Source organism: Anthonomus grandis, chromosome 2 (assembly GCF_022605725.1).
Source record: "Anthonomus grandis grandis chromosome 2, icAntGran1.3, whole genome shotgun sequence".
NCBI lineage: Eukaryota > Metazoa > Arthropoda > Insecta > Coleoptera > Curculionidae > Anthonomus > Anthonomus grandis.
In genome coordinates, this window is record NC_065547.1 from 21,347,775 (window position 1) to 21,371,373 (window position 23,599).

At 34.5% G+C, this 23,599-nt stretch overlaps 1 protein-coding gene across 1 annotated transcript in view; it reads right to left on the reverse strand.

Moving 5' to 3' along the window:
• LOC126750124 (uncharacterized) overlaps window positions 1-9,336 on the reverse strand; it is a 72,074-nt gene extending 62,738 nt beyond the window's left edge. The window contains exons 1-2 of the mRNA XM_050459631.1: window positions 8,903-9,336; window positions 5,395-8,833 (exon numbers count right to left, since the gene is read on the reverse strand). Of these exons, the coding sequence (XP_050315588.1) occupies window positions 5,395-5,494 (100 nt within the window). The 5' untranslated portion in view covers window positions 5,495-8,833; window positions 8,903-9,336. The remainder of the gene's footprint in view (window positions 1-5,394; window positions 8,834-8,902) is intronic.
• Between the last annotated feature and the right edge of the window lie 14,263 nt (window positions 9,337-23,599).

Here is a 23,599-nt window from a genome sequence, read left to right on the forward strand (position 1 = left end):
TTTCTGTCCAAACTGAATATTCTACGTGGTCGAAAACTGGATATTCTGATTTAAAAAATTTGCCTCGATCAAAGGAGCACATTTCTTCGTCTTGTAAATTAAGGCTTTTTGGAAAACAAAATATTGCTTCTGCTTTAGATAATGCTCAAAAAGAAGCCATTATTTCTTTTAACAATCAAGTGCGTGAAAACCGGTCAAATTTAAAGCGGCTTGTTGACATTACTCTTTATTTAGCTTCACAAGAACTAGCTTTTTGCGGACATGATGAGACCGAAGAGTCGATTAATCGTGGCAACTATAAAGAACTTTTGACGTTGTGGGGTAAATACGATTCAAAATTTGACGAATTTTAAAAAGGTATAGCTTTTTACGCATTGCCATGCCCATGCACTAAACTTAGTTTTAAGCAAGGCATGCAATAATATTAAAGACTGTCGTATTTTTTTCTCCAACTTGTCAGGATTTTCTGCCTTTTTCTCCAAGTCCACCAAGAGAAGTCACATCCTAAATGAAATTTGCGGTAGCCGAATGCCTACTTTTGCTGCTACACGGTGGAATTCTACATCAAGATCTGTGTTTTCAGTGCATACACATAAGGAAAAATTAATAGATGTTTTTGATTTTATTCTAAACAGTGAGGATTTTAAAAATAACGACCAAAGTTTCAGGGAGGCAAAGGGTTTCAAGTATATTTTAACAGACCATAAATTTTCTTTTTTTCTTAAAACATTTAAACTAGTTTTTGAGCAAACTGACGTAGTTTTCTCAATTCTTCAAAATAAATCTTCAGACATTAATTTTTCAAAAAATCAATTAAATAATTTGACTGAAACTTTGCAAAAGTTTAGAAATGATGAGCAGTATGTTAATAGCATTTTTGCATTATTAGCATTTTGAAAAACTTGATGTTAATGTTGAGCCGCCAGTAAAAAAACGAAAATCTAATTTTGACTTACCCGATTTGCGACAAAATTATAGACAAATCTATATTGAAATAATGGACACAATAACTGAACAAATTAAGGTTAGATTCAGCAATCCTACTCTTGGTAAATTAAATTACTTTGATCTATTAATGTTCGAAAAATTTCCATCCTACTCCAAAGATTTTCCCCAAAAATTACTGCATAATTTAGTAAACCAGTATCCGTTTTTTGATCCCATTCAATTAAAAAATGAATTAATTGTAACCTACAGTGACCCTCAGATGTTTCAGAGTTGTAAGTCTCCATCTAAATTATTAAGTTTTATGTTTGAAAATAATTTAAATGAGTGCATGCCAGAGCTGTATAAATTTATTAACATTGCTGTGACTATACCCATAACATTGGCATCTGTAGAAAGAAATTTTTCAGCACTCAAAAGTTATAGCCGTAATTCTATGACCCAAATGCGACTAAGTAATATATCTCTTATTTCAATCGAAAAAGAGTATATAAAAGAAATGACAAAAAATGACAAATTTTATGACGAAGTTATAGACTTCTTTGCTAATATGAAAAACCGAAGAATTTCCTTAATTGTCAAACCAGAGTAGAGTCCACAGAAGACAAAAATTAAAAAAAAAACAACAAAAACTAACTGATGTATAATGACTATAATGTATACATATATGTATGTACATTGTACATAATAAAGTATTATCTTATTTGCTTGGACATAAACATGTATATTATATTTTTATTTTAGAGTTTTAAAACCTATTCCTACTAACTATTTGTTTGTGATATAAAGCAATAATAACCAGTTTTTTCCAAAGAAAATATGTTTTTCTTTTGTTCTATTACTTCTATTCAGCATATAAAACCATAACATGGTTTTGGGTAGAACAGAGTTTTTTATTTATAAAATATTTTTTGTACATAAATATGTATGTATGTATGTATGTATGTATATAATATATTATTTTAAAGCTTATTTATACTATTTACATTATAAGCTACTTAACCAAAGTTTTTACCAAGGAAAATATTTTTACGTTTTTGTTATATTTTGTATATAAAACCATTACATGGTTTTGCTAGAGTCGAGTTTTTTTTTTTATTTATAGAATAATTTTGTAAATATGTAAATATTATTTTTTATAAACTTTTAGAGCATATTCTGCTATTTGCAATATAAGCAACTAACCAAAGTTTTTACCAAGGCAAATATATTTACGTTTTGTTTTATTTTTGTATATAAAACCATTATATGGTTTCAGTTGATGATAGAATTCTTCTTTTTATTTATTATCCTATTTTTCTAGTCCCATATAATGTATACCTTATTTTTGTTTATTTCATAAACCATATCCCTATTTCCTTATCCCTTCCTATTCCTGGCAAGACTTAACTCTCACCTCCGCGCTGGTTCTTGCTGGACAATAAAATATACTTTTAGGTCCAATATTAAATATAACTATTTTTTTTAAATCTGCTAATTTTGTATGACCCAAAAAAAGTATGAATTGTTGACTGAGAAGAGTTTATTATATTTCTTGTTTTTTAAAAAAATATTTCAAAAATAATATATAAAAAGTACCTTATAATTAAATATTTAACAATATTAATTATGTATATATATTTATTATTACATTAGGATACCTAAAATAGGCAATATTAAAAGTAAAATCGAACACGATTTGTAAAACGATTTTCAAGACTAACTTTTAACGAGAATTGGGTAAAAAGTGGTCGTGGCATGCAACATTTTTCTGAATTTATTCCAGTTAAAGTCATCACACTGTATATAGGCGAATATAGGTGTATATACCGTCTCTCAGGATAGAAATACTTAAAGGACTTTATTAGAGAGTAAGTTCCTCTAAACATCACAATGCAAGTATACTATCAGCACCATGGAGCTTCCTCATATTTCGCTCGTCACGTCAAGCAATATTTGGACGAAGAGTTTCCAGGATTCTATGAATTTTAATTCTATGGATTGGTTGCGGGGGTCCTATTAATTGGCCTCCAAGATCTCTAGACTTTACACCGCCGAACGATCTGGCTTAAACATGAGATGTACAAGGTTAAAGTCGGCACTCGGGAGACTCTAGTTAGTAGCGCTTTAGAAATGCGATAATGTTTGTCAAAGAAACACATCAATCACTTAGAAAAGCTACAAGGCCCTTTGCCGTATTTTTGAACATTTGGTAAAATAACGTTAGAGGTAAAACCACCTTAGGTAAGAATAACATGGTAAGTATAACATAGGCAAGAATTAACAGCTCTGCTCGGTATAATCTTAAATTTTATAAATTTTCTTCAGTTTTAAACTAAATTGCTCTTATCTTTGCCATTTATTTTATAATTTAAGTTATAATTCGAAAGCCTGAATCTTAATATCTAAATATTAATATATATATCTAATCTTAAATCCTAAAACAAAAAAATTAATTTGCACACTTTATCTCTTACATGAATCAAAATTTATTCATTAACAGGATGCCTTGTCAGGTCATGAGGCAATGCAGTAAAGATATTTCTCAGAGTCGATTTGGCTAATAGTAATTATGATATATATGTATAATAAGAACAATCGCCTTTTATTAAATACCACAAAATAAGTATACAATAAGAATTTTTTTGAAATATGTGTAAGCAATGGCCAAATCTAACTGTAGTAGCTATTCTACTAATCTAGCAACACTATGTGTTGATTTGGAAACCTGCCTTCTGTTATGCGAATAATTACAAAAATCACATTAAAGTAAATGTTTTCGAATTTGAGCGTTAAAGGCTATGGCAGTGTATACAACCTTTTTGTTTTTTGAGTCCCAAGTTTTTGAGAAATACCTTAAGCTATTCTCAAAAGCAGCGGCAGCCTTATTTGTAAGTACAACAGCCTAAGTCTTAGCTGCATTAAACTCAATAAAATTGTATTCACTCCACTATCTAAAACGACGTTAAGGTCGGCATTGATAGATATTATATGGCGACGCCTATGACACTGGATGTCTGCTGATGCCATCTAGTTGGGTGATGGGGCACTTAAAAAAAGACACCAATGTACTATCAATAGCAAAGCTGTAAATTGAAGTAGAAGTCTTGTTGAAGTCATTGTTGAATAACATAAACCAGGGTAGGGGACAAGATTCATCGCTGAGGAACACTAGCGTTAATCTGAAACTTCTGAGAGGCGTGTCGGTGTGTCCATCGATGACAACCAAGCAACGAGAATTGGTGGCAAGCCATAAGAATACAACAAAAGAGATTTTCATGCCATTTCTTATATAATTCCTTTGAAATATCCAGAGCTATTGCACGAATTTCACCAAATTTTGTCAATAGCCTCGGTTCCAATATACGTGACATCTGCCAACAAATTGCCAGTAGATCTGTGTTTTTGAAACCCATACTGACGGTCGGTAATGATCTTCATAAACTTCAGGTATTTTAAAATTTGCTAGTTGATAAGTTTCTCCATTATCTTGGTGGGACAAAAGCAACCAGACGGATTTCTCAAGTACGCATTTCTCAAGGAAATAAAGTTGACATGATTTGCGATAAGCAGCATTTTTGTTGTTTACTTCCTTGGTACAACTTTTATCGAACCACGGTTTGCTGCCTGAAACTATAAGTTATAGTAACACTTTGGTGTTATTCGGTTCGTTATTATCCATGAACTAAGATTATATAAGTTTCGAAGCTTAAATAAGAGGGACATTGATTACTCGACAAGGAATAGAAATTACAAGATCTGCAGGTTTTTTTTGCGTCTGGGTATTTTAAATCTTAAGCTATTAATTAAGTTAGTTACTCTGGAAAGCTTGATGCTAAAAATAATTGAGAAAGAAATTCGTCGTCCTTATGGTTGCTGAAATGCATGTATTGTATATCAATCCAAGCTTTCAATCTAATATAAAAAATAATGGATGGTATTTTCTTAATAATTAAGTATTTTATTTTTAATATAACGTCCGAAAAAATAGGCACTTATATTTGCAGCATTGTAACTACTTACATCATTTACAATTCGGCTTTGGAAAACAGCTAATAGCTGTTACCAGACCACCGGTCAACAAATAATTTATATGCCGTTACTATCTGACTGTTTCGATAATAGAAGTATCGATAATAGACTTTGAAGAACAAGGTAACCCACTGTCACCATTATTATGCGTTCGTTTTTTATTTCACCAACAAAAAAAAAACCATACGATATTTACTTGCCTTACACAAAATACTATCCATTGAACAAGTCTGACAACGACAGTATGAAAATGCATTATGTATCAATTTTGGTATAAGTATTAAAATAAAAGTAGGAGTGGAAATCTAATATTTATATTACATGGCATATCATCCATTTTACTTGTAATCTTGCTACTTTCTTAATAGATCCCGAAATAAATAATCACCATAAAGACTTATTGCTTTATCTCGAATCAAATGATATTAATATACTTACCATAAATCATCGGTGGAGCTGATATATCGTCATCCAACTTATTACTTGTTTTAGCTCTAACAAAACTTAACAAAACCCAAAAAATTACATGCAATTCCATTTTAGCACAACGGGATATCAAGTTAGCGAAAACTATTACAGCAACCGTAGTATTGCTTCTAAAAATATGGGAAATTTTAGCTAGGTTTCCTAAATAATTGAATATGCACCCCGACCAATCCTTAAATGAAAGTTGCTATCGATTCTCGTAAAATATTTATAATTTTCGTCGTTTTTTTGCAATACAAACTATTATATAAATTAAGCAGCGCATGAAAGGGCTGGCGGTTCACATGGTTCTTCAATATTTAATGGTCTATAATTGTTGGGTTAGATGAGCTGGCCTTTTAATATTTTTAAGTATTTACGAGAATGAGCTTAAACTGAGAATATTATCACTGCATGTCTAATTAAAATAGATTTTTTTATCGTGTTTTCTACTAACATCATTTTTGGCGCTGTATGATTTTTTTCCAATTATTATTACGAATTAGTCAAATGGCTATGCACTCCTTTAGAGTAGAAAATTCAGTCATTCCAGAAGTGAAGAAAAGATGGCGGGCGATTGTTGATGTTAAACCTCTTGGCCTATTTTTTTAAATGCTGTGTAAAAAAAAGGCTTCTGCTTAAATGTAAATCGTAAACTGCAAATGAAATTGGTGCAGTTTTACTATTCAAGTTGTTTCCAGAGAAAAAAATGCGGAATAACTTATAATATAAGAGTTTTTTACTGTGTGAAAACATAACTTTGTGGAAATATTTTTATTAAAAATGCTTATGCAGTCACTATAGGAAAAAAGGCGAAACACTTTTCAATAAGGATATGAATGGGTTAAATAAATACAATGGATAAAATAAAAAGATATACAATATACCGAGTGAGAGACATTTGCACAAGGTTAAGATTCAGAAGCCGGTATCTGTAGTAGTAATGAAACCTAAGCAGAAAGTTCAATAACCAAAAGGTTTATTCAACAGAAAATAAGCAGTCCTGCCGGAGTTAATGTGACAAGGTTCCAAGTGGCTAGGGATAAAATATAATATTTTCTAGAAAATTGAATATATGCCAGCAACTAATACATTTGTTTGAGAATTTCATTTTTAGGGAGGCTATGCATAATCGCTCTTTAGGAGGCAAAAAATATATATTTAACAATGCCGCAATACAGAACTTTTTTTAAACAACTTTTGTTTATAATAATATAAGTTAACACAATTATTATATATTAGTGACAACTTTAACAGAATAACTCTGGAAATATCATTGCATTCAACATCATAAATTAATTAATATCCTGGAAGAGACGGGCTTGAACGATGAAGATATCAGATTGATTTCAAATCTTTACTGGAATTAGACAACATGCTTAAAACTTGATGGAGATCGAACAAAACCGCTGAAAATATAAGGTGGGGCCAGACATGGATATGTTCTTTCACCTTTGTTATTTAAATTATTCTGTAAAAAATGTCAATGAAGTCAATAAAAAAAGCCGATACTCCAATAATACCATGGTGATGCAGATACCTTGAACGGTTAATGAAAATGAAAATGGCTTTGAAAAGATTAACGGACCATATCGCGAACTTCAGTCAATAGCATCGTCTTAATATCAGCGTAAAAAAAGCGAAACAGATGATCATCAATAAAAATATATATATCCTATATGTCAATGGAACTCGCATTGAACGTGTTCAATAATTTTGCTACCTTGGAACCATCATAAATAAGTAATTAATGGGATAGTGCACAAGAGATAAAATGTCCTAGGGGAAAAGCAAAGAGGGTATTTTACAAAATGAGTGCTATTTCAAAAGTCACAACATATCTCTTGAAATGAAACTAAGACACTTAAGATGTTATGTCTTTTCTATTTTATTGTATGGCGTAGAATCCCGGACAATCGCAGAAGCCACCTTTAAAAATATGGAACATTTGAGATTTTACTGAGTTTTATTTTTTTACTCTGAGTAGGAAAGTGCTCAGAATATTAGAGAGAGCTCACATTACAAACATAGAAGTACTCAGAAGAATTAAAACTTATCTAGAAGTCATGTACTTCATTAAAAAAAGAAAACTAGGATACCTGGGGTATTTTATGAGAAATAAAGATTAATATTCCCTACTGCAAATTATAATATAAGGAAAGCTATTGGCTAAAAGAGGGCCCGCAAGAAGTACAACATCATGCTTACGGAACATACGAACTTGAGTGGGGAAAGGCTCAGTGGAACTGTTTCGAGCTGTTACAAACAAATTATAAACTTTGCACTCTTCTACTATATACGATGTAATTGTATATGTAAGTATTTTTGCATTATGTGTACATAAATATACCTTAAAGACGAAATTTATTTATATTATCAGAAGATTTTAGTGCTGCCTGGGATGTAATGAGAATCTAGGGACGTTGGCACCTGCTGCGGCGTTAACTTTACAGTGTTACTATTTTGCCAAGAGTTTGCAGACGGTAGCTCAGAATTATTGGAGGCTTGGGATTGTTCGAAGGTTCACTTATGACTGGCTATTAAAGAATATAATCTTGATTATAACTATTAAATAAGAGGGCGCCACTTAGTTTTTTTTTATAAATGAAAGAAAACTAAGAAAAACACTTCTATAACGGTATATAGGTTTCAATTAACAATTAAACGACCCTGGATAAAGTAGATTTAAAGAGGCAAAAAAAAAATATATCTTAACAATACAACCAAATTATATTTACATCAAAGATATGTATACACCTCATTTTCTAATCTGTTAAATGTTAATAATTTATTATGAATTAAAATATGAATAATGTTGATGTGATTAAAATAAGTTTAACAAAAGTAACATTTAAATTATGATTTTGTCTACTAGGTAGATTTCAGCACTTGAAAAATAAATTGCAATTATTAAAGTTTTTAGTATATATTTGTATTACGCAGGGGAAAGTTCATGAACCTTTTTACCTAAGGCATATCAGCCTTAACCGAGTTATATCTACTTAACTACCAAAAAAGGTACTGAAAAATACTGAACAAAAAATAACTAAAATTATAGATAAGAAATTGACATATTAAATTATGATGTTGATTAAATATTTGTAGCAATAAATTGATTTTAAAGATATATTAATAAAAATGTAAATAAGTGAGACAAATTTATGGTTAGTAATATTTAAATAAATGGAATAGACTGGCCTGTATATTCCTCCAAGAAATGAACGGCTGGCCTTCAAAATCGAAGCTGTGAATGTATGCTATTTGTAGCTTAGCTATCTGGACTGGGAATCTCTAATACTAGCTCTAACTCTGGTTCCAGCTCCACAGCTTACAGCAATTTCTCGGGGAAATCAAAATCCTGCAGCCATCAACAATTGAAGAAGAATAAAGAGGAAAACGGAAAAGTAAAACCCTAAAACAACGGTTGCCATTGTAGCACTGTCGATAAAAATGAATGGCGTTCAAAATGTGACACACCCACCTTGCTAGTTTCATTATCTATCCATCAAAATCTTGGGCATCCTGCACCAGAATTATGAAATAAACAGTTCCCTAAAGGAACAAGATTAAGGACTATAAATTATAAACCATATTCTATATCTATAGGCCACTTCCTGCTTCACAAACTTCGGAAATAAAAAAAAACTGGCCTTTTACGTGTGCTTCTACCTGCAACACGGGAACAAGTCCTCGAAAAATGGATGCAGTACCGACTAAATAAGTTACGACCCCACCTCTCGCCTGAGCTGTCAATGTCAATCCAATCAGAGAAAACATTAATTAAGACCAACCAGAAGAGTGACGGACCGTCAACAGAAAGCATGAATAATAAAACCAGGAGAGTGATGCGTTACAGTAGTAATGTGTCATTGACAGTGTGAATTTAAAGAAATATCGATAAAAGAAGTTGACTGAAATTATTAATATATTTATTGAAATTAATGAAATATCAATGGAGCGTTAGTGAACATAAGAATTAGAAAAATAAAACGCTACACTGCTCCCATAAAATGCCTAATTACAAACTTCCAAAGTGTGCTGTTTTCTAGAAAGCTTGTTGGAATCTATTGCGAAAAATATTGTAAGAAATTATTGCGGCGATAGTCTCAACATTTCTGTATATAATTTATGAATCTTTATCTACAGGAATTTAAAAAGTCATGTCATTAATTAACATGGTCTTATTTTTATTTTTGTCCACAATTACGATATCTGGTAAGTAAAGATTGTAATCTCGATTTTCCAGAGCTAAGCTTTCCTTTTCTTCTTCCTCAATTTATAATGGACTTGCGTCGTATTTCGACGGCTGCCCAACTTTGTTCGTTATTATGGCCCTACAGTTTAACGTGGGCTCCGAATCACGAGTGATAATTTTTATAAGACAAACACAAACAACTATGCCCATGCCAGGATTCGAACCCGAGATCACATGATCGCTATATTCTAGCAACAGCACTTTCGATTTCAACTTAACATAATTCGTGATTTATATCGGGTCATCGAATATAAATCAACTATATATTTAATATATCTATAACAAAAATATCCATATCATATCATATCATAGGGAGGGTGACAATCAAGAGCAATGTTGCAGACAATATTTTTAGGGTTTTGAACGAGGAGCTGAATGATTTATAATCTAACCTTAAGGAAGTTTTTGACACGGCCCGTCAGAAGAACATTTTAATGACCTTCTATATGTATATTATTGTAATGTATCATTCGATCCCTCGAATGTATGGTATAGCAAACGACTCCAGACCTTTGTTAATGTATCTTCGGGCATTAACTTAACAAAACATAAACATTTCTATTATTAGACCTAAGATATTTATACTTAAAATTACGTTCTCTGTTTTTTTTTATTTTACTATTTAAAACAAGTTTAAGGAAATTACGGTAGCTATACCAGGCTCCGATAACTTTTTTCTAACTGCCTGATAAAAAGTGGAATTTAGCAGATATTAAGTGGAAATATCCATATACTAGTTTCATGTTTTCTTAAAATCATTCATGATTCAAATCCCAACCTTACCAAGACTAATCTAAAATAGAGCCAAAAAAGGGCGATTAGCAAATTGTTGAAAGGAATACAATATAAACTCCTGGACAAAACTATCGCAGCACTGATTATTTTGTCAAGAAAGTTTAATTGAAAATAAATATCAGTCAAAACAGTTATATATCTTTTCTCGTACAAAAAGCAGAACTGGAAAAAAACTATGTTTATGCTCTATCATGGAACATGCGGCTCGTGAGGAGTGGGAAAACATTCCTCAGGAAAGTTTTCAAAATTTGATACGAGGAGGGCCGCGAAGACTTCAAGCGGTCATTGCAGCTAGAGGTGGCAATACACGATATTAAGAATTCATTATAAGTCTAATGTTTTATTTTTGTATTTACTTAAATCTTGTTTTGTTGAATAGAATATAATTATTTCTATGAATAAATAATGCATAGTTAACAATACTTATTAATTTTTTTTATCTTTATTAAAAAAAAATCTCTAAAAATCAAGTGGTGCAATAATTTTATACAGGACCTTATATAATTATCAGATATTGGAAATTTTCACTTAATATATTTAAATTAAAAATAAAACTTTAGGGGACTCTTTAGAGTCTGCGAATAAGCGAAACTGCTCAGAAACCAAGTTAAAAAAGCACTCACGTCCATTGTCAAATTACAAAAACCTAAATAGACAAATTTGAGATTTTTTAGAGGTTTAGAAAAAAAATCTTCGCAATTTATATAAAAATTCGAATTTCATTATACAGGGTATCCTATAACTTAGTAAACATAGAGCAACAGCAAATTTGTCTAGTCATACAAATAGAACAAATCTGAAAATAATTTTAAAAGGTTGAGTGAACAAAATAGTTGTTTAGATCAAAAAATAGAATCTTTAGACTTAATATTCCAACATTACATTAATCAAAAAATGCTAGAAGTTTAAGTAGTAAAACTCAGTAAAAACTATAAATAGGTATTTCTTATTTAACTGACCTGAATGGAGTAAAAATTCTTTCTATTTAAATATGAGTCTGGATCATTCTTAGGCTTATCAATCTTTATATGAGTATCATCAATAGCATCTTCTCTGAAATGTTGCTCAATAGTTGTCTTTTCAAGATCAGATGCCCATTTGGTGACATTCTACTTAGGAAATGTATCATCATTTTAAGAACGTAAAAAAGGCAGCTAATTATGATGTCAAATCTATCTCCAACATCTCTAAATAAGGAAGCTTCATGACCAGCAAACCACAAAAAAATTTATGTTTATTTATAGGCTGATAGCTTGTTATTTCCACCAGATTGCGACTTAAGAAACTCACTTTCTTCAAATCTATGGCCAATATCTTAAGCCACGAGTTAGCAGACAACTCGAAAATGCTCAACAAATGCCTGGTTATTGTACAGTGGTACTATAACTTCAAGATAACCTTCATTTTTTGGTCTCCTGTGGCCTTCAAACAGGATATCTACTAATTCATCATCACTCGATACATAAGAATCAAATCCATGATTTGAATCCGAACTTAAAGAGTCTGATGACATTCTGGATTCTCTTAAAACCCGTAATAATAAAAATTAGGATATATTTATATACCCAATATATTATGTTAAATTACACAGAATTTTATTGAATTTTTTATATACCTATCTTAAGATATTTCATAAATACAGTAGTAAATTAACTCTAAAACCAGCCCTAATACTTTGAAAGCAGCAAAAATCAGATTTCAATTATCCTACAATGAAACGCGATCAAACCACAAGATCAAACTCCAAATCTCATATACATTTCTAAATGATTATCTAAATGACAAACAAAATGTCTCAAATGTCATGTCCCAAACCAAAGTCCCTAGGAAAGACTACTTTCAGTGATTTGAAACCAATTTCCCAACTGAACTTTGTTGTTGCTAGGCTTGCTATCTAGTTGACAGGCAGTCAGAATCCCGGAATGGTTGTGCTAGAACGTGTACTTTCATCTGCGCAGATTACGGATCGTTTGTGTATTGGTTAAACTTCTGCTAGATCAAACCTATTAAGAAAGCTTCGAACTGCTAAGCTATCGGGAGCTATACGTGTTAATGTGAGTCAACCATAAAAGATAGATTTATGCTGTCGTGGGATATTTTTTATATAATTTTAAGGAGAACATTTCCGTCATATAAGATTTCCGTGTAGCTTTAACCATTAAGGTTGCACACGCGACGAAAACTTAAAAAATGGAGTAACTTCTCCCGTTTTTCCAACATTTCCCTTCACTGCTCTGCTCCTACTGATTGTAGCATGATAAAAAGGAATAATAATTTTACCAAGTTTCGTTAAAATCCGTCAAGTAGTTTTTGTCTCTATCACGGTTATACAGACAGACAGATAAAAATTTTCATCAGTATCGATCTTAATCACCCCCCGATAGTTATTTTGGAAATATATTTCATGTACAGAATTGACCTCTCTACAGATTTATTATAAGTGTAGATAATATGATTACATAGAAGAATTTAGAACAAAAACAAAACGGTAATATCAACAGCAATAATTTTTTTTTTTTATCCTATAACAAATCCTCAAATGGTCTCCTTACACTTCGTTACACGTTACACACGTTAACTTCAATACACTTAGTTAACTGTTTATTGAAAGACTGCCTGATATTAAACAATATGTCGTTGTCTCGAAATAATTCATTCATGTCTCGAAATAAAGCATTCTGGATTTTTTCCCACAGCTCTTTATTCAAGAAGAGCTTGATTGTGTCTTGATAAACACTAATTTCATGTATCTCCATATGGCAAAGTCAAGAGGATTAGGATCAGAGCTTTGAGGCGGCCAGGGTATTTGGCTCCCACGACCGATCCAGCGATTAGGATATTCTTGATCCAGATATTTTCTGACAGATCTGGAGTGAGCAGGGGTACCATCCTGCATCAAAATCAGGCGTCTCCGTAATTGCATGGGAGATCTTCCAAAAACTCGAAAAGCTTTTTTCGTGAAAAATCTAAATAGACCGTTTAAATTATGTGGTAGATTCATGCTGAAAGTGACGTCCTCTTCTAAAATTAGGGTTTTCAATATCCCAAACATGTTTATTTCTAAAATTGAAAACTCCTCTTCTAGTCGCTTCTGCACTAAACAAAATCTTAATTAAGAAAAATGAATCGGCAGTTTGCTGGTTGCGACAGAAATGAGCGAATTGAACCTCTTCTGTAAAGCGGGGGTAGCAAATGCAATGGTAAGGTTGCATCTTTATGGATATTCGAGAAATTTTTACTTGATTTACCAACCGTTAGTAAGTCTACTAGTGATTTTCAGATTTTCAGCAACAGGAACTAGAATTTCTACCTCTAGCTCGCGTTTTTGGGCGGTCTCCTAAATTCATGAACAACAAAAAGAACCACTTTCTCCAAGTTTGTTGTACGCATTTTTAAAAAAATTCGAAATTAGAACGTCTTCTATTAGAAAATATATCCACATATCGCCGGTGCACTCTTCGTATGTAAACATTTTCTTGGGCATATATGCATATCTCGGTTAGAAAAAAACGTCGTATCATGGCACTCTCAAAGGGGTCTCTTTAACCGAACAATGGCATTTAAGGCTCCAACTTCACACTATTGGCATTGCGGACAACCCGGAATGTTGCTGGTGTTAAGAGAAGGACCAAGTGCTATAGTTTCGTTCGCAAGGGGAATGTCTAGCACTCACGCGCGATAGGTTCAAATTGTTGGGTAACACCTACAGTGTACCTAAGTGACTTTAAGTCCTTCAAACCAGAGAGCCTTATTGCTTTTTCCTAGGCTATGCACGACGGGTTCATCAAGAGACCTGTGTATATAAAGGCCCCGGCTACCCACTAAACTACAAATCAATAATCAAATCAACGCAAATCAATGCCTTCATTGATTTGATTGTTCATTTTTGATTAACGACGGGGTGGAGATGTGTTGCGACGTGAATCGTCGTTTGCAACAATGCACGGCAGAATCCGATTTCTCGAGTGTCTGCCTGCACGACGGCACTGCTACTACGGCAAGCCAGGGCAGTGTACTCTGAGACACTGTACTGGACGGCTACTCAATGGCACTCCAACATTTTCGGTCCAAATTCAAGGTGTTATGCGATCCGTGCCGAAGAGATGACTGGCACCGGACCTAATAGGTGCCTTTTACGAAGCCTCCAGGAAACCAAGCAAAACCCTGAAGTATGAAGCCTTGCGACCCTTTTTCCTCCCTACTCGTGGGATCTCTCATGGACTTAAGTAAAAAAAACAACCACCAGATGCTGCTGGATCTTCTGGACAGGGGGCAAAGCAACCCGCGGACTGTCCAAAAGAAGATCGGATTGGTCAATTCTAAGGTTTCCGGAGCGCAGAAAAAGGCGCATACGGTGACAACAGAAAATGGCGGCGAGCACACACTTGAAAGGCCAAAGAAGTACCCAACGAAGAAGGCATAGGAGAGTGAGAGACGCAAGAGACCACACTCAGACTCGTATAGCAAACAGGTGTCAAAGCAGCGCAGGAGCACCAACGTGCAGACTGGCAGTTATAAGGACACTGTGGCGGGTATCAAAATGGCTGTAACAGACCATAAGCACCTGGAGTCACTCCTGAGCCAGGAATAAGGTAGGCTGTTTCAGGAAAAACCTGGAGAGGAAGTCTGGCGTCAACCAGCCAGAATCCAGTCCAGTTCCTGAGGGCGTCGTTTTCCGCAGGTGTCCTATGGATGACCTGCGTGACCGCGCACACTAAGGAGTGGCTGTCGACGACCATAGGCAGGCTGAAAAAGTTTCAAAAAGGCAAAAAGGCACTCTTGGAGAAAGTACTGCGAGGGACTGGAAAGTGTTCCAGACTGTGCTAGACTCCAAAAGGTTTTTGCCAAGGAGCAAGGCTGCCCGATTGGGCTCCCTTCGCAATGGCGATGGTGAGTATACAATCACAGGAAAAGAAACACTGACCAAACATTTTCGGATACATTTTCCTTGGTGCATTATAAAAGACAACATAACTGGCGTTACTGTTTTGACGCCAGTTATAATATGATATATATTATTATATGATATAAGTCATAATATGAAGCACATCGAGAAGACTGAAAAGCTGCCAAAAAAGTTGTGACATATGAGAAGATCAAATGGGCCATCAACTCATTTGCCCTAAAAATCTGCTGACCTAGATGAAATGATTCCAGTAATGATGTAGTAACTGCTATATTAAGGGCCAGTCTAACTTATGGATGTATCCCTTTGAGATGGAGGCCGGTACGGGTTGCTTTTATGCCCAATCCTGGAAAAACTGACTATTCTCAGACCAAATCTTTTAGACCGATAAGTCTTACGTCTTTTCTTCTAAAGGCACTAGAAAAACTGCTTGACAGACACATTAGGGATGGAACATTGGTTGAAAACCCTCTGCTGCCTGCAAGACTAATGTGCCTAAACTACAGGCAAATCTATAGAAGCAGCGCTGCATAGGCTCGTAACTATGGCAGAGAAGACTCTGAAAACCAAAGACGTGTTACTAGCTGCCTTCCTGCACGTCGAAGGAGCTTTTGACAACACACCATTCGAGTCTATTACAAGGACCGCAGGAGAACTTGAAATAGACGCGAGAATATGCAGGTGTATATATTTCATGCTTAGAAACAAGACAGGGAGGTGTTTTGTCGCCTATCTTGTGGTACATGCTGCTGAACAGGCTGCTATTAAAACTACGGGAAAAAAGCTTTAGAACTTTAGAATATGCAGATTACTTGGTGATAGTAGTCCAAGGAAAATGTTAGACAAGGGTGAGAAAAAGAATGCAAACTGCTCTGAACATCGTGAAAAACTGGACAGAGAAGGAAGGTGTTAAGATCAGTCCCCTTAAATCCGCAATTATACTATTTACCAAAAGACGAAAAAAGATTGAGGACCTTGGACCACTTTTCTTGTATGATAAAAAAATTCCTATTTTGGGAGAGATAAAATATCTGGGACTCCAAATTAAGCTGGAACCGACATCTCGACAACGTAACCAAGCGATAGGAATTAATTTTATTGACGACCAAAGGCATGCATAGGTAAACCTTGGGATTTCAGCCCAAATTGGCACACTGGATCTACATTAGAGTAGTAGTGCCTACTATAAATGGCCAAAAACTCTGCAAGTAGGAACAAGGCCTAAGTTAAGCAAAATACAAAGGCTCGTATGTCTAGGCATAACAGGAGCCATGAAATCTACACCAACCGCATCCATGGAAGCCCTTCTTAACCTCCCACCATTACATCTGGTGATTCAAGGAGAAGCAAAGCTGGGACTGGAGCGACTGGGAAATAGTAGTCAAGTTAACTTGACAGAACACCAGTAAAACAACAAACGGACACCAGTAAAATGAATATTGTCACTGACCTGAGGAAAAGTGTCAATAAATCAGTGACAATCGATATTTGAAAACAAGTATGAATTATTCAATCGACGAAAAAATAGCCATCATTAAGTAACATTATGCGGGAAACAGATAAAAAAGCAATGTTAACGTGTCTTACTTTGAATGTATGGTTGTGAGATTGATAAAACGAAAAAAAAAACATTTCTTGTATTCGGCTGTACGTCAGATTTAACAAAGCCTTATAACAAATTGTTTGCTGGTGGCTGGTGTTTGGTTTTACCTGAACCGAAAATTTGGTAATTTTGCAATTATATTTAATTGAATAATTCAAGATTCGCTTATTAAAATTTTTTGAAACTTTGCACGAGGGTTTGCCAGATTGGTTTCTTCAAAAAGTTATGTTACATTTTTTCTGTAAAATGTACAGGGAAGCCAATAATTGACCCCCTTAAAATTTACATGGGATTTCCTATGTTCTGCTCGGCGACGCACCACCCGGTATAACTTAACTACCGAGATAATTAATCGAGTTTCATTAGTTTCATATCGAGTTAATACCCGAGAAATAAAAATTATTCCAGGGTCGGTAAACAGATCTCGGATTAGGACACAAGACTGTAAATATCAAAAAATCGGTATTTAATAAAGGAAATATACAGTGGAAAGAAAATATACAAGGGATCGATCTTTATGCATAGAGAGGTGTATTTATTAAAAAATTCTTTTACTATTATTACATTTAGCAGGACAGCCGTCTTGCTGAAAATAGAACGATTCTACGTGTAAATCAGCTTGGATTTGAATGGTAGGAAGAACATGGGTTTTCCAGTAACTCAAGGTATTTTTGGGCGATTAAGGTACCATCAATAAAAAATGCCGGCCATTTTAGTACAAACGTATAAATTTAATACCGCTCGTCTCGCATATGCGCATACTGCCGCATATGCGCAGTAACTGCGCGTATCTATAGAACTGCCATTATGTACCCGCCAATTTTAAAGTTAATATCAATCAAGTCCACCCTCTTTAGGAGCTCGATAATTTTACTAGGAGAAGCATTCTTAATATCTTCCGTCTTAGGGAGGTTTAGCCGAAGATGGCCAGAGAATCAGGCATCTCTCTAGTGCCGGACATCTGCATAGGATGTGCTCTGCAGTTTCGTCTTCCTCCATGCATAGTCTGCATTCGGCGACTTCCGACAAACCAACTCTATTCATGTGGTGACGCAGTCTGCAGTAGCCGATATGCATTGTCATTAAGATTTTTAGGTGCTTTCTGTTGAGTTCCCTTATGGTATCTGTTACCTTCCCTGTTCGGTCCGGTATGAAAGCCTTCATTTTGTTGGGTCCTGGTAATCCCTCCTAGATTTAAAGGTGTTAAATGATTTAATAGCACCTTTAACCGCAACAGACGAAATTATGTTTTTGGCGAAGAACCAGTTTTCTTTGGATGGTCGCCAGGGTTCTGGCCCAGCGTTTTTTCCAAATTGATGAAGTAATTCGGACCCGGTGAAGTTTGTTTGTGCTAGGACTTCAAGCGTCTCTCGTCTGTTTCATGTGAAAGCGCTATCGGAGCGTTTCATCGACCCCAGCTCCTGTTTACGTTCCTGCAACAAACCTATGCTATTACAATAGCTTCAGACACTTTATCAACCATGTAATTTCGCTGATCATGATTTTTTATTATTTTGTCACAGGATAGTAAGTTCCTCTGTAGGGTCAATTTATATCCGGCCTAGTCAGTACTTATTACGTTTCTGTACTAAATTATTCGTCTGCTACTGAAAGCAATGTCAAACCGTATATGTCTGGGATCTGAGCATGATGGGTCCGATGACACAAACTAGTTAGTTTAGTACCTCTATTCTGTTTGTAGTGATAAAGGTTGGCTCATAGCCTGTATTATTAATTGTTAGTCCCTCCCCAAGTATATAGTTGAGGAGAGACTCACCTCTGTGATTACTGTGTGGTGAAAGTTTGCATCCCAAGAGCACGTTTTTCTTTTTGCACTATGCAGTTAAATTTTGCACCATCTGTCGAGAAAGTTGTTCGGCTGCATCGCCCGGAAAATATGCAGAGCATATGATTGCCTCCGCACTACCCGGGAAGAAGACGTTAGCCGCTATGGTGTCCTTGTCGCAGAGATCTGAGATAGGAAAATGATTAATGTTATTCCTGATAAGCATACACCCTGGGATTTTTGCCAAGGGGTAAGTCGATTACTTTACCTACTTCACAGACTCGACCCTTATTAGAGTTCATGGTTCTTGGATAAAAGCGATATCGATAGGCGTTTTATCGCCCAGGTCCTCAGTTCTTCGCTCTTGAGACGTCTTAGTCCTCGGACGAAACAGCACCTGACCGAATCCAAAGAACGGCCTGAAGTCATTGACCTCAGCATCTCCATAGATGTGTCGACAGCAAAGATCCAGATTTAACCCGGTCTCGAACACTCGCGATTATCCAGGCCTCGGTTACCCGCCTCAAACGCGTTAGCACATCACCCGGACTTGGAGGCGGTAATCGGTAGGTTCGCCGTCGTGCGGAAGGTATGCCACGCAGACATGAGATCGTTTGTGCGAGCACTCGTGGAACCTCATTTGTGGGCCACTCTTATGCGGATGGCAATTCATCGTTCTGAGTCTGTTTTACCAAGACCAAAACAGCCTTGAATATTTCTATTAAATCAAGACCATAATTTCTTTTATTTTTAGGATTTTTGCAATTGAAGGTAAATCGCAAGCAATAGGCAACTATTCTTTTTTTTTTCAAAATTTAAAAATCTTAGTAGCAAATCTGAAGAACTGAACTGCACGTTATAATAAGAACAAGAATAAGTAGTCTGGATTCTTTATGACAATTATTAATATCAATTGTCAAATATTTCGAGACACCTTTATTTCCATTTGTTACTCGGGTGCTGTCAAAAGTCTTCCATCCATGAATACACTCGAATAATTTATGATAGATTTATGTAAATTTATATGGGCAGATACAGCTGTTCATTCAACTAGGTGCTTTACAAAAAATATATTAAGTGTTAAGTATATATAAGTGTTAAGTGTTCTGTAACCTGTTGATGTCAACAAAAATTTATTAATAATGGTAATAATAATATATAAAATTCAAATATTGGAGGCAAGATTTTCACAATCCGAATTGTCAAAAGAGAGGAGTTGCTGCTGACAATCTGACAAGGGCACTGTTTGAAGAATAGCCTGATGATTCGAGGCCTATTTTCGCAGTTCCAGCGCAGCTCGACCCAATAACTGGTTAAGACCCGATTGCAGGCGTAAAGCAGATTTAATGGAACGTGCACCAGTCACCAAATCATCCACAATGGATTCCGACTGCAAAACTTGCAAAACAGTAGGAAAGTTTGCCTTTTGATCTTTTGTTATTTGCACAATAGTACGTTAAGCGAGATGGTGACGAAGATACGTCATAGGTAACTGTGTACTAAAATGTGGCGATACATCTAACAATCACCTACTTTAGAGAAATCTAAAGATATATGTCCAAGATCTAGATAACCTTTCATGAATTCCAAATAGGCAGCACATAAAGTAGGATTTTTAATTAAAACTTGTTCCAAGGAATAAAAGCGCTGAAGAAAAATGTATTTTGATCCGACGAATTAAGTATCGTTTTGCTTAAAGGGCAATGAAATGACGTACCTTTTTTGTGGGTTAGTAAACACAGTAAATTTTTTCACATAGAATGGCTTCCTCTGAAGGCAAAAGTTTTCCTCAACTTCCCAAAATGTTCTCATATAAGTCATCTCATAAAGAGTCACATATAAGGGTGACTGGTAGATAAACTCGTAAGGTACGAATTCCTGTTTGCTGAACATCTGTGTTCCCCATAACAACCCAAGCAAATATAGTGTTAAGAGCTACTGACTTTCTTCGCCCTGTCTCAATTCGTCCTACATTCATAAACAACATATCTAGAGACCCAGATTGGTTGAATTTGTCATCAGCCAATTTTAAAGTCGTTAAATAATAAATGTCTTCTGTGATAAAACTCGATTGGCTTCCGCTATCCAGTAAAGCCCTGACAGTTTGAAATATATCACGACTATTTAGTACTGCCACTTTAGCTGTCGACAAGAATACCAAGGGGGAAGAAGAGGTTACACTAGTAAATGTTATAAGCTGAGGAAATGTACTGTCCTCAGGAGTATCTTCCAGGGCACTAGGCTGGTTTCTGCTGAGGAAGTTGTAGCGGTTTTATGAAACAGAAAATTGTCACTCAAATACAAAAGAGAATTGTGTTTCTTTTAGCAAATGGAGTATCAACCGCAATTTTTTGATGTAGAAGATTTTTTAAAGTTTAACTAGTAAATAATTATGAAAATCAATTTATTAGTAAATTTTACTAATAAATTGACCATGTATAAAAATGTTTTATTTTTTTCGGACGAAAAAAACCAAGAAATAAAATTTGCCCTAAACTGAATGGCGTACAATATTTAAAAAAAATATTTAGTCTAGTTTCCTGTGCGAACGTCGCTGGTAAAACTTATTTTAACACTATAGCTCACAAGCTAAGGGGTTTAGGACATAGATTTATTTAAACTTTTCTTCTTAAAATCATGTAAGAATGAACACCCTTAGGGATCAGCATCTTATTTGTATATCCATTTGTAACACTCTGTATAATATTTCTTTCTAAGAAAATCTAATTTGAAGGAACCTGCTTTATTTTTATCACCAGGATTTGCTAAATATTCTTGGGCTTAGATTATATAATTCTTTAATTTTATTCATCTCAATATTACGTTGATTTTGCAGCTTTGTTATTTCTTTTTTAATTTTTTCTGCCAATGCAAGAAAAAAGTTAAAAATTCCTCAAAAATATAACACCATTTAAACCAAACTTGAATAATAAAATAATATAAAAACTTTAAGAAAATTGAAGTGTCTAAGTACTCACTTATTTGATTTAATCCACAGGTGGATAGGTTTTTTATCCTATTTTATTAAACGGCATTCACATGTCAATGCTTTACGGCGCGCTTACTTGTGCAAACTGGTTTGTACAAGTAAGCAGAAGTTTTGGGGTAGTACGCGAAAGATGTCCGATGTACGGAGTTATTCGAAACGATTCATAGAGCTGTACAAATTGTTAACTTGTCTTTGGAAAATAAAGTCAAAGGAATATTCCGATCGTAACAAAAAGAATGCAGCGTACCAACAACTCGTAGAAAAATTGAAAGAGGGAAATATTCTTGTTTTTTTTTCGTACCGGTTGGCATGTTAAATATGTTTGCTATTTTAATCGTAGAATCGGTAGAACCAAATGCAGACAAATATTTCCAAACAAAGAAAATAAACTCGTTGCATTCATACCCTAGAGAAAAAAAAATTGCCAATTCTCAAAAATCAGGGGCCGGTGTAGATCTCTAACAACTTCTTCTGTCAGGGCACAGATGTAAATAGCTCAGCAAGTAATATAGCAAGTAAATAGCTCGTGCGGAGCTATTTACATCTGTGTGTCAGGGCACCCTGCCTTCTTTATTGAAGTAATTTAAAAACTGTTGCCTAGTCTATTTGGCATAATATGAATGAATTCTTATAACATCCTCTTTTTATGTCAGTTAAATTTGAATCATTTATTCGTAAACCTAATGTGAATAAGCCTTGTATATTATCTTTTATTATAGTATATACATCAAAATCGAAACTTTAAATTAATGGCGGTGTGAAAGATTCGACAATGCATTAAAAAGTTAGACAGATGCAGTCAATGCAGATGCTTCGTCGCTAATGAAGACGTAATTAACGTTTTTCTCGGAATTTTTTAATTCCTCTGGGTCAGGAATCCATAAAGAACTATTTCTTAGTTTATTATAAAATGTTGTTTGCTCAATTACTCCACCATCGAATATTGTTCCATTTACACCAGATACGCATATAATAAACTCATAGTTTGCATTAACCACTGCCTTTAACCCCAGGCAATCAGGCTATCAGGAAAATTTTATCTATCTTCAAATTCTTCTGTAATTTGCTTCCACTCTTCTTGTGACTTTGAGACCTAAAAATAAATTTAATTTAATTTCAAGACGAAAACACAGACATGGAGCAGATTCACTCTCCCTCTGAGAGTCGTCCATCCTCACAATGCACTGGTACGAATGCTAGACTGAATGAAGCAAGGTTTGAAGACAGGCACGATGCTTTTGGCCGAAATTGCTTCTTACCCATAAGCTCAAAATACCACATTTTCAAAAGAAATGTTCATTTTCATTTGCCTTTTCCATTATGGTTTCATAAAATGTCATTTTTCGCCACTGCTTTTCAGGAAACACCTTCTGAGTTTTTAAATATTTAAAACATTTGTATCCATATTCTTTTCAAATACTCGTCACATTTGTATGGGTCTTTTCAAATGTGAAACATTTGTATGACCATTGAAAACTCCCTTTCAATAGGTGGGTCTTGAGCATTGATGTGATAATTTCTACATTCTTAAAGGCCTAAAGATCTCTCAAAATTTGACACGACATTTAAAATAGTTTTAGTAATTAATAATTTAGTAACACAAAAAATCGGTCTATTTTTAAAATTTACTGAGAATAAAATCCTGTATTGTACTGCCGAATTGCCCCCATAAACCCATTTAATCAATTGAAGATTTTTGGTAGGGGTATAAACAGCTATAATGATAAATATTAAAAAATTATTAAAATAGCGCATCAAGACTCGACAGTGCAGTATGCAATCATACAACAAAATGAGGTCTGTTGATTGGGAGGTGCCGAAAATAGCAAATCAGGCGATCGGAA